This window comes from Tachysurus vachellii, chromosome 1 (genome assembly GCF_030014155.1).
Source record: "Tachysurus vachellii isolate PV-2020 chromosome 1, HZAU_Pvac_v1, whole genome shotgun sequence".
In the NCBI taxonomy this organism is placed as follows: domain Eukaryota; kingdom Metazoa; phylum Chordata; class Actinopteri; order Siluriformes; family Bagridae; genus Tachysurus; species Tachysurus vachellii.
Genome location: NC_083460.1, coordinates 20,315,640 through 20,327,703, shown reverse-complemented (window position 1 = coordinate 20,327,703; position 12,064 = coordinate 20,315,640). Strand labels below are relative to the sequence as shown.

General features: G+C 40.3%; 1 protein-coding gene across 1 annotated transcript in view; it reads left to right on the top strand.

The window, feature by feature from the left end:
• Positions 1-7,322, top strand: part of xxylt1 (xyloside xylosyltransferase 1) — a 45,331-nt gene extending 38,009 nt beyond the window's left edge. Inside the window, exon 5 of the mRNA XM_060876343.1 lies at positions 5,402-7,322. Within this exon, the coding sequence (XP_060732326.1) occupies positions 5,402-5,798 (397 nt within the window). The 3' untranslated portion in view covers positions 5,799-7,322. The remainder of the gene's footprint in view (positions 1-5,401) is intronic.
• Positions 7,323-12,064: the final 4,742 nt, after the last annotated feature.

Genomic DNA, 12,064 nt, shown 5'->3' with positions numbered 1-12,064 from the left:
AGACCCCACCTTTAAAAGAGTCTTTTACTTTGACTTTAATTCTGCACTTTTCCTAACATACATTTTATATGGACATTTTATATTTTATATTTATTTTATATAAAAGTAATGCAAATTGAGATTATTGGGGGCACGGTGGCTTAGTGGTTAGCACGTTCGCCTCACACCTCCAGGGTCGGGGTTCGATTCCCGCCTCCACCTTGTGTGTGTGGAGTTTGCATGTTCTCCCCGTGCCTCGGGGGTTTCCTCCGGGTACTCCGGTTTCCTCCCCCAGTCCAAAGACATGCATGGTAGGTTGATTGGCATCTCTGGAAAATTGTCCCTAGTGTGTGATTGCGTGAGTGAATGAGTGTGTTTGTGTGCCCTGCGATGGGTTGGCACTCCTCCGTCCAGGGTGTATTCTGCCTTGATGCCTGATGACGCCTGAGATAGGCACAGGCTCCCTGTGACCCGAGGTAGTTCGGATAAGCGGTAGAAGATGAGTGAGTGAAATTGAGATTATTGTGATTAGAATGTCCGTTATAAAGATGTGTGTGTGCACTTCTACAACCTGGTATGGAACATTCACTAAAACATTCACTTTCACTTTGTTTTTACATTCATTTTGATGCTTTGTCATCACCCTTTGTAAATTTTTATTTATACACACACACACACTGCACATTTTACTTCCATGTTAAAAGTGCTAATTTCAAGACTCAGCAAGGTTTTTCTCTGTAGATAACTTGAATAAGTACAACGAGAGGCAGACATGCTGTTTCTGCACAGAACAGTGTGGTGAGTCGATCAGATGCCTTGGCTTAGGTGTGGTACACTCTGTTCTGTTCATGTGGCCTTGGCTGAACACCGAGCAAAAGCAGACGACCTAGCAGCTCAGAGCCAAAGCTCTCGGTCGTGTTGCTTTTCCTGGAGAAGAGATTCTCAATGCTAGAATATCAGAATCACAAACCTGACAAGAGAATGTGGGGATGTTTGTCCAGTAGTACAGTAGATAGAGTACAGTACATTACGGTACAGTGTTGCATCTCTATCAGTGCTCATGCTGTGAATTTCACACTGTCCTGCTTTTTCACACTCTGAGGTTATCACCACATCACAAAACTAACTCAGCTTAAAACTGTAGGAAAAGGTTTTTTTTTTTCCATTTTAGCCACAAACTCCAAATCTCTATATTTAGTATCATCTAATGGTGTTGCTGCATTTGTATTCGTTGGTGTAAAATGATTTGTCCAAGATGTAATTAGGTTTCTTTTCTATAGCATGTAACCAATTCCTCATGATCCCACCAATGATAAATTTGCTGATAAAAATGACTTCATTTCCAGTAAATAACGATCGAGACAAGTAGCCGACGGGTTTATTATCCGAGTTCATCGTGGACGTTTCTGATCGTTTACGCTGCGCATGTGGTTGCTCTCGGTGTGAAGATCTTCCCCTGTGAGTGCTGACAGCAGGCATCACATCAGATGTCAGATTCATTCGTTTACTAATTGCCTCGTTCATCGTCCTTTCATTAAAGATGTGTGTAAACGTTTTGCGTAAATATAACCAAGCTAAAACTTTTACAGAATCGAAACAAGTTTCAGATGCTTATAAACCCATAAATTACTGGGCACATGCTGCTCATGAGGGAACCAAATATTCCCACCGAATTTCCCCCAACTCTCTTATGTACTTGCTTGGACCTATTTTCAGTTTAGCAATAAATCTGGTCATATCCAGAGTGATAAATCAGGTCCACTTTAGTCTTCTGTTTGGAGATCAGGGCCTGGATTCTAAGAATGATCTCAGAGAGCTCCTAAATTAGCTTCAAAATTTCAGTGATTCAGCACCAGAGCAGGTTTCTGTGCAACTCTGAGCAAGAAAAAAACAACAGCGAGATAAAACTGACTGACCCTGTTACTAGGTGACACGTTCTTTTGTAGACTCTGGTTGTTCTTTAAAAAAAAAAGGAGCACAGAGCAGAAATGTCACAGAGACAAATATCATTTCTGCTCTGTGTCAGTGATGTTATCTCTAATATAATTGATCACAACAATAATCCCTACACGATCTAATCTGTATCGTCTTATTAACTCACTATAATAATTAAATATTGTATACAACACATTTCTTCTCCCTCTTCACCTTTCAGTTATTTTCTCCTCTAATAAAGAAACTCTTAAAGGTGGGGTCTCCGTTGTTTGAGAAATGCTTCAGAAAACTGCGTTGGGCAGACAAACTAAACAAAAATCAAAACAATTGTGTAGCCAATGAGCAGAAAGGGGTATGTCTTGTCAATATGGGCGGAGAGAGTGTTCATGTGTGACATTAGCAGAAAGCGGTTTTAACATTGACATGGAGGATAAAAACAAAGAAAGAAAGCGAAGAAAGGCTTACGATAAAGGCAAGAAGTAGGACCCGTGTTAATATAGGATCAGCTTTCCAGCACTGGAGAGAACTGAAGGAGCGGGAAGTTGGCCGCATATTCACAGATTGGAGTTTCCCGAGTCAATAACTCCTGAGCTAAACACTGTTACTGCACAAATAACACCTCTTTTCTATCGTAGTATTGTAGAGAGGCAGCTACAACCGCGTTTTGCTAGTAACAGCGTCCTAAGACTTTTTTTATTTTTAAGGGTTAAAATACTTTATGAATAACTTCTCTTTACTAGGATCTTCTCTTTAAATTTAAGGGGAAATGCCCACATTTCTAGGAATTTCATCACTAGGAGAAACTGTTTACTCTAAGAGTTATCATGAATATGGATCAGTCACATCACATCACAGTCACATTCAGCACAAATCAGTGCTTCCTCACATGTTTTTAACTCACATGTTTTTTTGAGCGTTGCATAAGTATAAACTGTCCTTTCTATAGAAAATGTATATATGATGTAATATTCGTGACCAAACAAAATGAGTATTTGCAAAAAAATCAATTCTACTAAGCATGAAAGCTTTTGTGTCTGATGATAATTCAATTTGATTCAGTCTTATTTGTATTCCATTTTTAATGATAGACATCATCAAGTGTTTGAAACTGAAATTTATCTCTAATGAACAAGCCTGAGGTGACGACAGTGAGAAAAAACTCCCTGAAACGATAACGAAGAAGAAACCTTGAGAGGAACCAGACTCAAAAGGGATCCATTGTCATCTTGGTGATACCGAAGAGTGGGATTATAAATTATTTGGACTTAAAGGTGGGGTGCACGATGTTTGAGAAATGCTAACAAAACAAACATGTAGCCAATGAGCAGAAAGGGGCATGACTTGTAAATATGTGGCGGAGAGAAAGTTCAGTGCGCATGTCTGACATTAGCCGAAAGCGATTGAAACATTGACATGGCAGATAAAAACGGAAAGCGAAAAAAGGCTTACGATAAGGCAAGAAGTAGGACCTGTGTTAATATAGGATCAGCTTTACAGCACTGGAGAGAACTGAACGTCTTCCACGTGAAACGGAGATAAACCTTTCACGGTACAACACACAGTACTACAAAAACACATTTGTATTACCATAGTATTACTCATTGAGTTCATTTATTGGTAAAAATATACCCTCGGCCAGATGCCCCAGTAGGTTCCACCATAATAGTTGCCTGGGTTACGTATGTATGTGTGGGGCAGAGCTATCAAAACAGGGGTGACACCCATTTGGGTTAGGGGCGTGGTTGTTTTGGTAATTTCAAATGTCAGCATTGGCTTTCAAACATTGGCTTTTTTTGGGGATTTGAGCTGGAGGTGACGTGATGTGACATGTATTTAGATATGACTTTTGTAAGGCTTGATGTACAACAGACTTATGTGCTTTATATGAGTGGTGACAGATGACACACCTGTATACCTAAAACCCTACGATATGACCTTCCTGTCGTATCTTCATTAATGGTGTGTTTTGCTGAAATAACAAGTATATGTCTTTTTTAAATATAAATCAGTTCCTCACCAATTCTTCGAACTGTTAATGCTTATTATCTGAATCTATGTAGAATCCTCTGGTTCAGCAAAAAAGTGCTAATGATGCCTAACGATTTGTCTTTGTGCTCCTCTTCAGTCAATCAAATCTTGAAACTGAGCGAAAAATTGCTTTGTTGTTTCCTCAGCTTTGACACACTCATTCTTTTGAGAGAGAGAGAGAGCTCTGAAGTTTCCTGTGGCGTCTGCTCTTGACATCAAAAAGATTTTGCCTCATTATGAGCGTTCCTCATCATAAGGGGTATAGAGTTTTGGTTTCCTCGGATGTCACCCAAAGCAACCTGCGAAGAGGCAGCTAAGATTTTAAAGCTGTCCTGAAGGCTAGTGGACTGCATTTTTAGGGCAAAATGCCTCTTCCTGTTTACTTGCCCTAGGTGCTCGACTTCAAGGGCCTCCCTTAAATCCATCCTCAGTGTTTATTACGGCATTTCCTGAAGCTGCAGCCAACCTGAAAAAGGTTTCTACTGTTGTACTGTAGTAGTTTACAGCTTTGTGCTTGATGAAATATGAACTTGTTACAGGGAGTAATTTACTGCTATTTATTTAGAGCTCCCTAATTTCTATTGTTTCAAATATGAGACACAAGAAAGCCGCCTTGACTAAAATCTTTGACATGGTTTAGGGCAGATTCATACATAGACATGTGAAGTTAAAGGAAACCCTAAGAGAGCTGTACATCATTATTATTAATTAACATCTCTGTTTGTTTAATAAAAAGAATTAGCCTTGAAATGTTGGGCTTTGTCGTAGACAGGAAAAGCCTAGTAACAGCTTGTTACAGCTTGACGCTTAGCAACAGACACCTACTCTACTAAACACCACGTGCCTCATATCACGTGAAACCCAGGACGTAACAACACAACAAAAGAGGGGAAAATCCTCTTATTTATTGAAATAAATAATTGCACGATCGCCTCGTACTGTGGGCTTGTCAAAGCTGTGTTTGCCAACAGCAGTTTTGCAACAAAATACTAATTTGGTAATTAAAATAATTCAGACTCATTCCATTCATCTGCCATATGAATAAAAATTTGTAACAAGAACCAGGCTTGTAGGTGTTGGAGGCCTCCCAGTTGGTGCCTTTGGCGTCAAGTTTGCCTTTATTTTTTAATTAATTCTTAATTTTGATTAAAGATTGTATTATTGTCTATGTGTGTGTGTGTGAGGTGAATGAGTGTGTGTTTGTGAGGTGAGTGAGTGTGTGTGTGAGGTGAGGTTAATGAGTGTGTGTGTGTGAGGTTAGTGAGTGTGTTTGTGTGTGTGAGAGAGAGAGTTTGTGAGGTGAGTGTGTGTGTGTTTGTGATGTGAGTGAGTGATGGAGGCCTTTGTAGGTGATGGAGGCATCCCAGTTGGTGCCTTTGGAGTCAAGTTTGCCTTTATTTTTTAATTAATTCTTAATTTTAGTTAAAGATTTTATTATTGTCTATTTCCCTCCCCTCAGACACACCTTCTGGCAGTATCGCAAGGAAAACCACAAGTCCCGCGTAGGTGATCCTCCTCCTGACGGCCTGCCCGGCTTCAACAGCGGTGTGATGCTGCTAAATCTGGAGACCATGCGGCGCTCTGCGCTCTACAACCGCCTGCTTGAGCCTGAACGCGTTGCCCACCTCACCGAGAAATATCACTTCCGCGGCCACCTGGGCGATCAGGACTTCTTCACCATGATAGGCATGGAGCATCCGGAGCTCTTCCACCACCTCGACTGCGGCTGGAACCGACAGCTGTGCACCTGGTGGAGGGACCACGGCTACAGTGACGTTTTTCAGCTGTATTTCCGCTGCGAAGGACCCGTGCACATTTACCACGGAAACTGCAACACTCCGATACCAGATGACTGAGTGCTACAGGAAGCGTTCAAACCGTCTGAGGGAATTCTGCTCTGCTACGTATAAGGTTCTGTGGTGTTAGACCAGTAGAATGCGAACACACGCTCAAGCTTTAAATAGAGAATTTTGTTATTCACTAAGATAAATGGTTTCACACGGATCAATTGGTTAGCCAAATGAATCATTTAACCAGACGGTACTATTTTATGTACATTGCTTGCAGCCAGATTGCTGTGTCTCCTGCATTCCAGCATAAACAGTGTAACATCGCTTTAAATCTAAACCTGCTGCAGCGTCTAATGAAGCTTCGGTTATTTTCAAATGCCAGGGCAAGGAGCGATCGTTTCTCTTTGTGTTCTGCTCCAGGAAGATGCAAGTGGAGGTCCTGAACCGTGGCATAGCACACTGACTTCTCCATACAGTGCCAGCACTCACAATATCTCTTCACGTTACCGGCACCGAGAGCCAGGTTTTGCATTTCGGTCCTGACCGCAATATAATAGCACCCCAGCAGCTGCTTTAGAGCAGAGCAGCAACCCGACTGCAGTGATGCTGTTTCAAGGAAGGATTCATGACTGAAGTGCTAAAGCATGTTGACCTGATTTTCATGCTGAGATCCTGATACAGTAGTCAGCTTCAAGCTTTCTCCTGCACCATGTGACTTCATACCTGCTTATTAAACATGAGAAAGAATCAGTTGTTTTTAAGACATGGCAGACATTGGTGTATGGCTAGTTGCCCAGAAAAAGCCATTGTTTCTTAGCTGCACCAACATGCCCCATGGGTGGGAAATGGGATTCCAGATATTCCAGCAAGATTCACTTCACCATTCAGAACCAGGAACTGACGTTCTTAGCAAGGAAGGGTTCTGCAGACTGATGTAAGGATCCACTAAATTCAGATATGATACCATATGATAGTTTAAATATTCAGCATAAGTGCAGTAAGCGGCATTTATTTATGCCACTGTGTTGATTTGAACCATTCAGATACTTAGCGGGATATCAGGGGGTTGCCAGGTGTCAGAAAAATGTCCACTTCCTGCTACACTGAAAATAAAATACTGAAAAAGACCTGAAATTGTGGCAAAAGTTTGGGCAAGACTTAATTGCCAACTTATTTCAAAACCATTGCAATTTACTTAAATAAATAAATATATGTGAAACTCTTAACCCTGTTGTGACTCAACAGGATATGTCTGAATTCACACAGGTTTCTGTAACTTATTTTTGCATCATCTGCACTCCTCTGTGAGGCTCATCTGCAGATATGAAACTTCCTGCTGATTTCCTTATTTCCAGGATTAAATCTGCCTGGAGGTATATGAGAGAGAGAGACAGAGACAGAGACACAAACCGAGAGATTGTGTGTGTGTGTGTGTGTGTGTGTGTGAGATATATAGCCTGTATAAAGGCTATTATTTAACAGCTTGTTTACTTTATTATGCAGTTTGGTGAACGTGTCCCAGCTACATATCAAATCCAGATCATTAATAATTCGATGCTTTACAATATAAAAGTTCAGGACTAAATTAATAACACTCAAGTTAACAGTTTACTGGATGTTTATTGTATTTTGATTGTAAACTAGATATTAAAATCCTCCTCTGTTAGCACTGTGCTGGCAGTATTTATTTATTTTTTTATTAATTAATGAATAAATTTTTATTTTTATTTTTTTGCACCAAGTAGATTTAATTTTAGGGAGATTTTTTTTCACAAAAATTTAATACAAGCATTCATTAAGAAATTACTCAAAGGCAGATTGAGTATTGCTTTATTTGCATATATTAACTTTTATTCCATATAATTACAATGATGAAATGACTGTATTTTAGTTGTAGTAGTAGTGATGATGATAATAATAATAATAATAATAATAATAATAATAATAATAATAATAAACTGTTAATTGCTTTTAATAATTAGAGCTAATTAGAATAATTATGCTGTTAATAATTAGAGCTACAATCAGCGACGAGCGGAGACCAAACACCCATCAGAAATAGAACTCAATGGATGGAGATAAATGTTCCATTATTCAATTTTGTTCACAAATAAACAAGGCGTCAGAGGAAAATGCTGCATTAAAGCATGAGACCTTTGCCTGAGAGGCTGGAGAGAGAATTACCTACAGAACAAGACTCTTCATTAGGACCGAAGGTCCGGTGTAACCAAATCATTTTTAGCAGAGATTCAGAATAATAACAGGATGTTTACAAGCACTTAGTATTCTCCTTCCTTAAAGATCCAAGCAAGTAGTGAGAAAGAAGGAAATGGACACTGCTGAAACTGGGTCAAGCACAGTGGTATTGCTTCTGCTTTTATGCAGTCTTCCTTTATACAGACACTTATTTGTGCTCCACAATTACATGCTTATATTCATCCCTGCGTGTCTTTCTTTGTCAATCAGAGGAACCATGCTGCCTGAACCAAGGTCTCTTCTCTCAACAAGGCTCCTTTGAGACAGACCTTTTCATTCTAGCACACTGACCTACATCATTGACCCATTTTTTTCTACCCTAAGGTTACGCTTAACTACTTGATTTGTCTGTATTTTGATGTCTGGCCCATAAATGTGAGGGGGAAAAAATCGTATCAGCCAATAAAGAAGTGATTTAAAATAAAATATGATTAGTGAGTCAAAATAACGACAGCTGTTCAGATTCTTGAAAGCGTTAGCATTTTTTCTGCAAATGCTGAGTGAGTGAGTGAGTGAGTGAGTGAGTGAGTGAGTGAGTGAGTGAGTGAGTGAGTGAGTGAGTGTGTGTGTGAGTGTATTAGTGAAAAGTAAAGTCCAAATAATGACAGCTGTTCAGTTTGTTGAAAGCGTTAGCATTTTTTCTGCAAATTCTGAGTGTGAGTGTGTGTGAAAGAAAAAGAACTAAGGAGAGCCAAAGTTCCTCATGATCCAGGATGGAGATCTGGAATGAAGATTATTCTGTAACCTGTGCCAATAGCTGGGTTTATGTGGATTCATATATGAATATGAAGATAATATCCAGAAGAAAATATATTGCGACATATTTTAATTAGAGTCAGCATTTTTATAGCGTTTTTTTTTTTTTTTACCATATAGCTACATTTGATAAAAATATTGTTGGATAGAACATGCATACATGGTACAAGTTCTTTTGCACTTTAAAGATATCGCTGTAATGGGTTGACCTAGCAAAATGTGTGTTTCAAAATAGTTCTATTAATCTACCAGCTTGACGTCATCACATCATGCTGAGCATCAACCAAACTGAGCATTTTGAACATTTATGGGGAATAATAAGTAAATGCTCGTGTATTTATTCAGGTATTGATTTTTTTTAAAGGTCAGTCGTATCGGACTGAGATCACCGGATCGCAATTATTTGTCACTGGGAGAGATTTCAATTACATTTCTTTTACAGAGGAATCTTTTTTGGAAAATGATGGAATTATCTGCTGGAATTTGGGCAAAGCCATAGCATGTACAGTAGCCTAATGTAAATGCATAGTAGAAAAGAAATCATCTGCATGTCTTGAGCAAATGTTTTAGCGCTAAGCTTACTAACACCTTTAAATCTACTAACACTTCTATAAAAAGCCTATTACTTTGTTGTCGCCGCATGTTTGATTTTACCACAGGTTCCTGACACAACCCTCTAATTTTATCCAGGCTTGGTCCCGGTGTTGAGATTTAACCCCTCAGCTCCTGGGTTGGTTTGCTGCTCAGGAAACGGACCCGTGTCATAGTTGTGTCGGATCCTGCCACTGGACCAAAGCCTGATGCCGCCACAGCTGTTCTTCACTGTACTGATGAACTCAGCCAGGTGTTGAGCAGCGTTTGGTTTCTTTTAGATCTAATATTTGCTATTGAGGCCCAAATGTTCAGTCTTGGCTTTATCATCCAAGAGAATCAAGTCAAGAAGCTTTTATTGTCATTTCATCCATATATAGCTGTTGCAGTACACAGTGAAATGAGACAACGTTTCTCCAGGATCAGGGTGCTACATAAAACAAAGACAGAGCTAAGGACTTAGTAAGTTAGTCCTAGATACATAAAGTGCATCTGTACAACCTGGTGTACACAGTGTGAGACAAAAGACAGAACAATCAAAAAATACAAGGCAGTCAGTGCAGTCCATACAGTTGAGTGTGTGTGTGTGTGTTGTGCTCTGTACAGTTCAGTTCAGTTATTGAGGGGTCTGATGGCTTGTGGAAAGAAACTGTTACACAGTCTGGTTGTGAGGCCCGAGTGCTTCGGTACCTTTTTCCAGATGGCAGGAGGGTAAAGAGTATGTGTGTGAGGGGTGTGTGGGGTGAGGAGTGTGTGTGCTGTTGGCTTCACGGATGCAGCATGTGGTGTAAATGTCCATGATAGAAGTAAGAGAGACTCCAATGATCTTCTCAGCTGTCCTCACTCTCCGCTGCAGGGTCTTGTAATCAGAGATGGTGCAGTTCCCAAACCAGACAGTCATGCAGCTGCTCAGGATGATCTCAATGGTCCCTCTGTAGAACGTAGTCAGGATGGGGGGAGGGAGATGTTCTTTTTTCAAACTTTGTTGCTGGGCTTTCTTGGTGATGGAGCTGGTGTTGAGTGACCAGGTGAAGTTCTACGCTAGATGAACACCAAGTAATTTGGTGCTCCTGAAGATCTCTACAGTTGATCCGGTGATGTTCAGTGGAGAGTGGTCGCTCTGTTCTCTCCTTCAACATCCATTTCTTCAGTTTTATCAACATGCAGAGACAGGTTGTTGGCTCTATACCAGGCAGTCCAGTGAGGGTGGAAACTGCGTCTTGATGTGCCTCATGTCGAGCTTCTAGCAGGACTTCATTATGATGGGTGTTAGTGCGACGGGACGATAGTCACTTTCAAATTAAAATTTTGTAAAGCGCTTTTAACAATGGACATTGTCTCGCAGCAGCTTTACAGAACATAAACATAAAACAAAAGGGTAATATATATTTAAATGTATTTGTATTTATCCCCAATGAGCAAGCCTGAGGTGACTGTGGGGAGGAAAAACTCCTTTGGGTAGGACACTGTAGACTTCTTTGGGACGGGGACGATGGTGGTAGTCTTGAGGCACGTAGGAACAACGGCGCTGCTCAGGGAAATGTTGAAGATGTCAGTGAAGACATCCGCTAGCTGTTCTGCGCATTCCCTGAGAACCCTGCCAGGAATGTTGTCTGGTCCAGCAGCCTTCCTCTGCATAGAGTTCTCCTCACGTCGGCCGTGGATAGACAGAGTACCTGGTCGTCGGGAGGAGGCATGGTCTTCCTTGTCGTTACGTTGTTCTGCACCTCAAACCGAGCATAGAAGTCATTCAGCGCATCTGGGAGGGAGGCATCACTACTGTATGACAGGCAGGTGAATCTTGTTCCTTGTAGCCTGACAGTGCTTTAAGTGCCATATTTGCTAATTCCAATCAAACTGTCATGTGCCTTTTACTTAAATACTATAGGACTTGTGCCTGATTGGTGGAGAGATGGTTGTCCTTCTGGCACATGTTCTCATCTCCAAACAGGACCTCTGATGCTCAGAGTAAACTCATTGCCTGGGCCTCTGTAAGACTAAAACCATTCTCTCATGGTTTGCTGATGGTCAAGTTCTAAAAATTTGGTCTTGGTGATTTAGACCTTTTTGCATTTAACAATGTTGTTTTTTTAACCCTTTTCTAGGGTTAATCCTAATCTAGAAGAAACACAGTCCTGTCTGAGAATGCTGATGGACTATTTTTTTTTTTTATCTCATGCCTTTTTACAGACATATAAGTTTCCTTGATAGAAAGATAATCAATGAAAAGAGAATGCATCTGAACTTGTGTTGGAGTCTTATTTGTTATTGTGAAATTTTTTTTTTTTTTGCACTGTTGGTCAAGTAAATCGATCCATTTAATGATGTGACCTAACAAAATAAGGACAAGTGAAAGTCTGAATCACCTTATATTAGTGTCACTAGCTGTAAATAAAGTAGTTTATATGGAACATATTATGTGTTTTCAGGTTATAACACTATTTACAGTAAAAGGGGAAAGATAAGATTTGCTTTAATTAACTTGGCCTGTTGAAGATTTGGTCTTTTTCAAGTCTTCAACTGTTCAGTTTTGATGAGTCCGTGGAACCTGACATGATGATCTTCTGTTGCTGCTAATCCACCTCAAGGTTTGATGTGTAATGTGTCCTGAGGTGCTTTTCGGGCCGTAGTCACTCGTCATTCCTCCCCGTCAAGGAACCAAGAGCCACGCCATAGTTAATGTCACAGAGATCACATTATTTCTCCAGTCTGATGTTTGGTGTGAACAT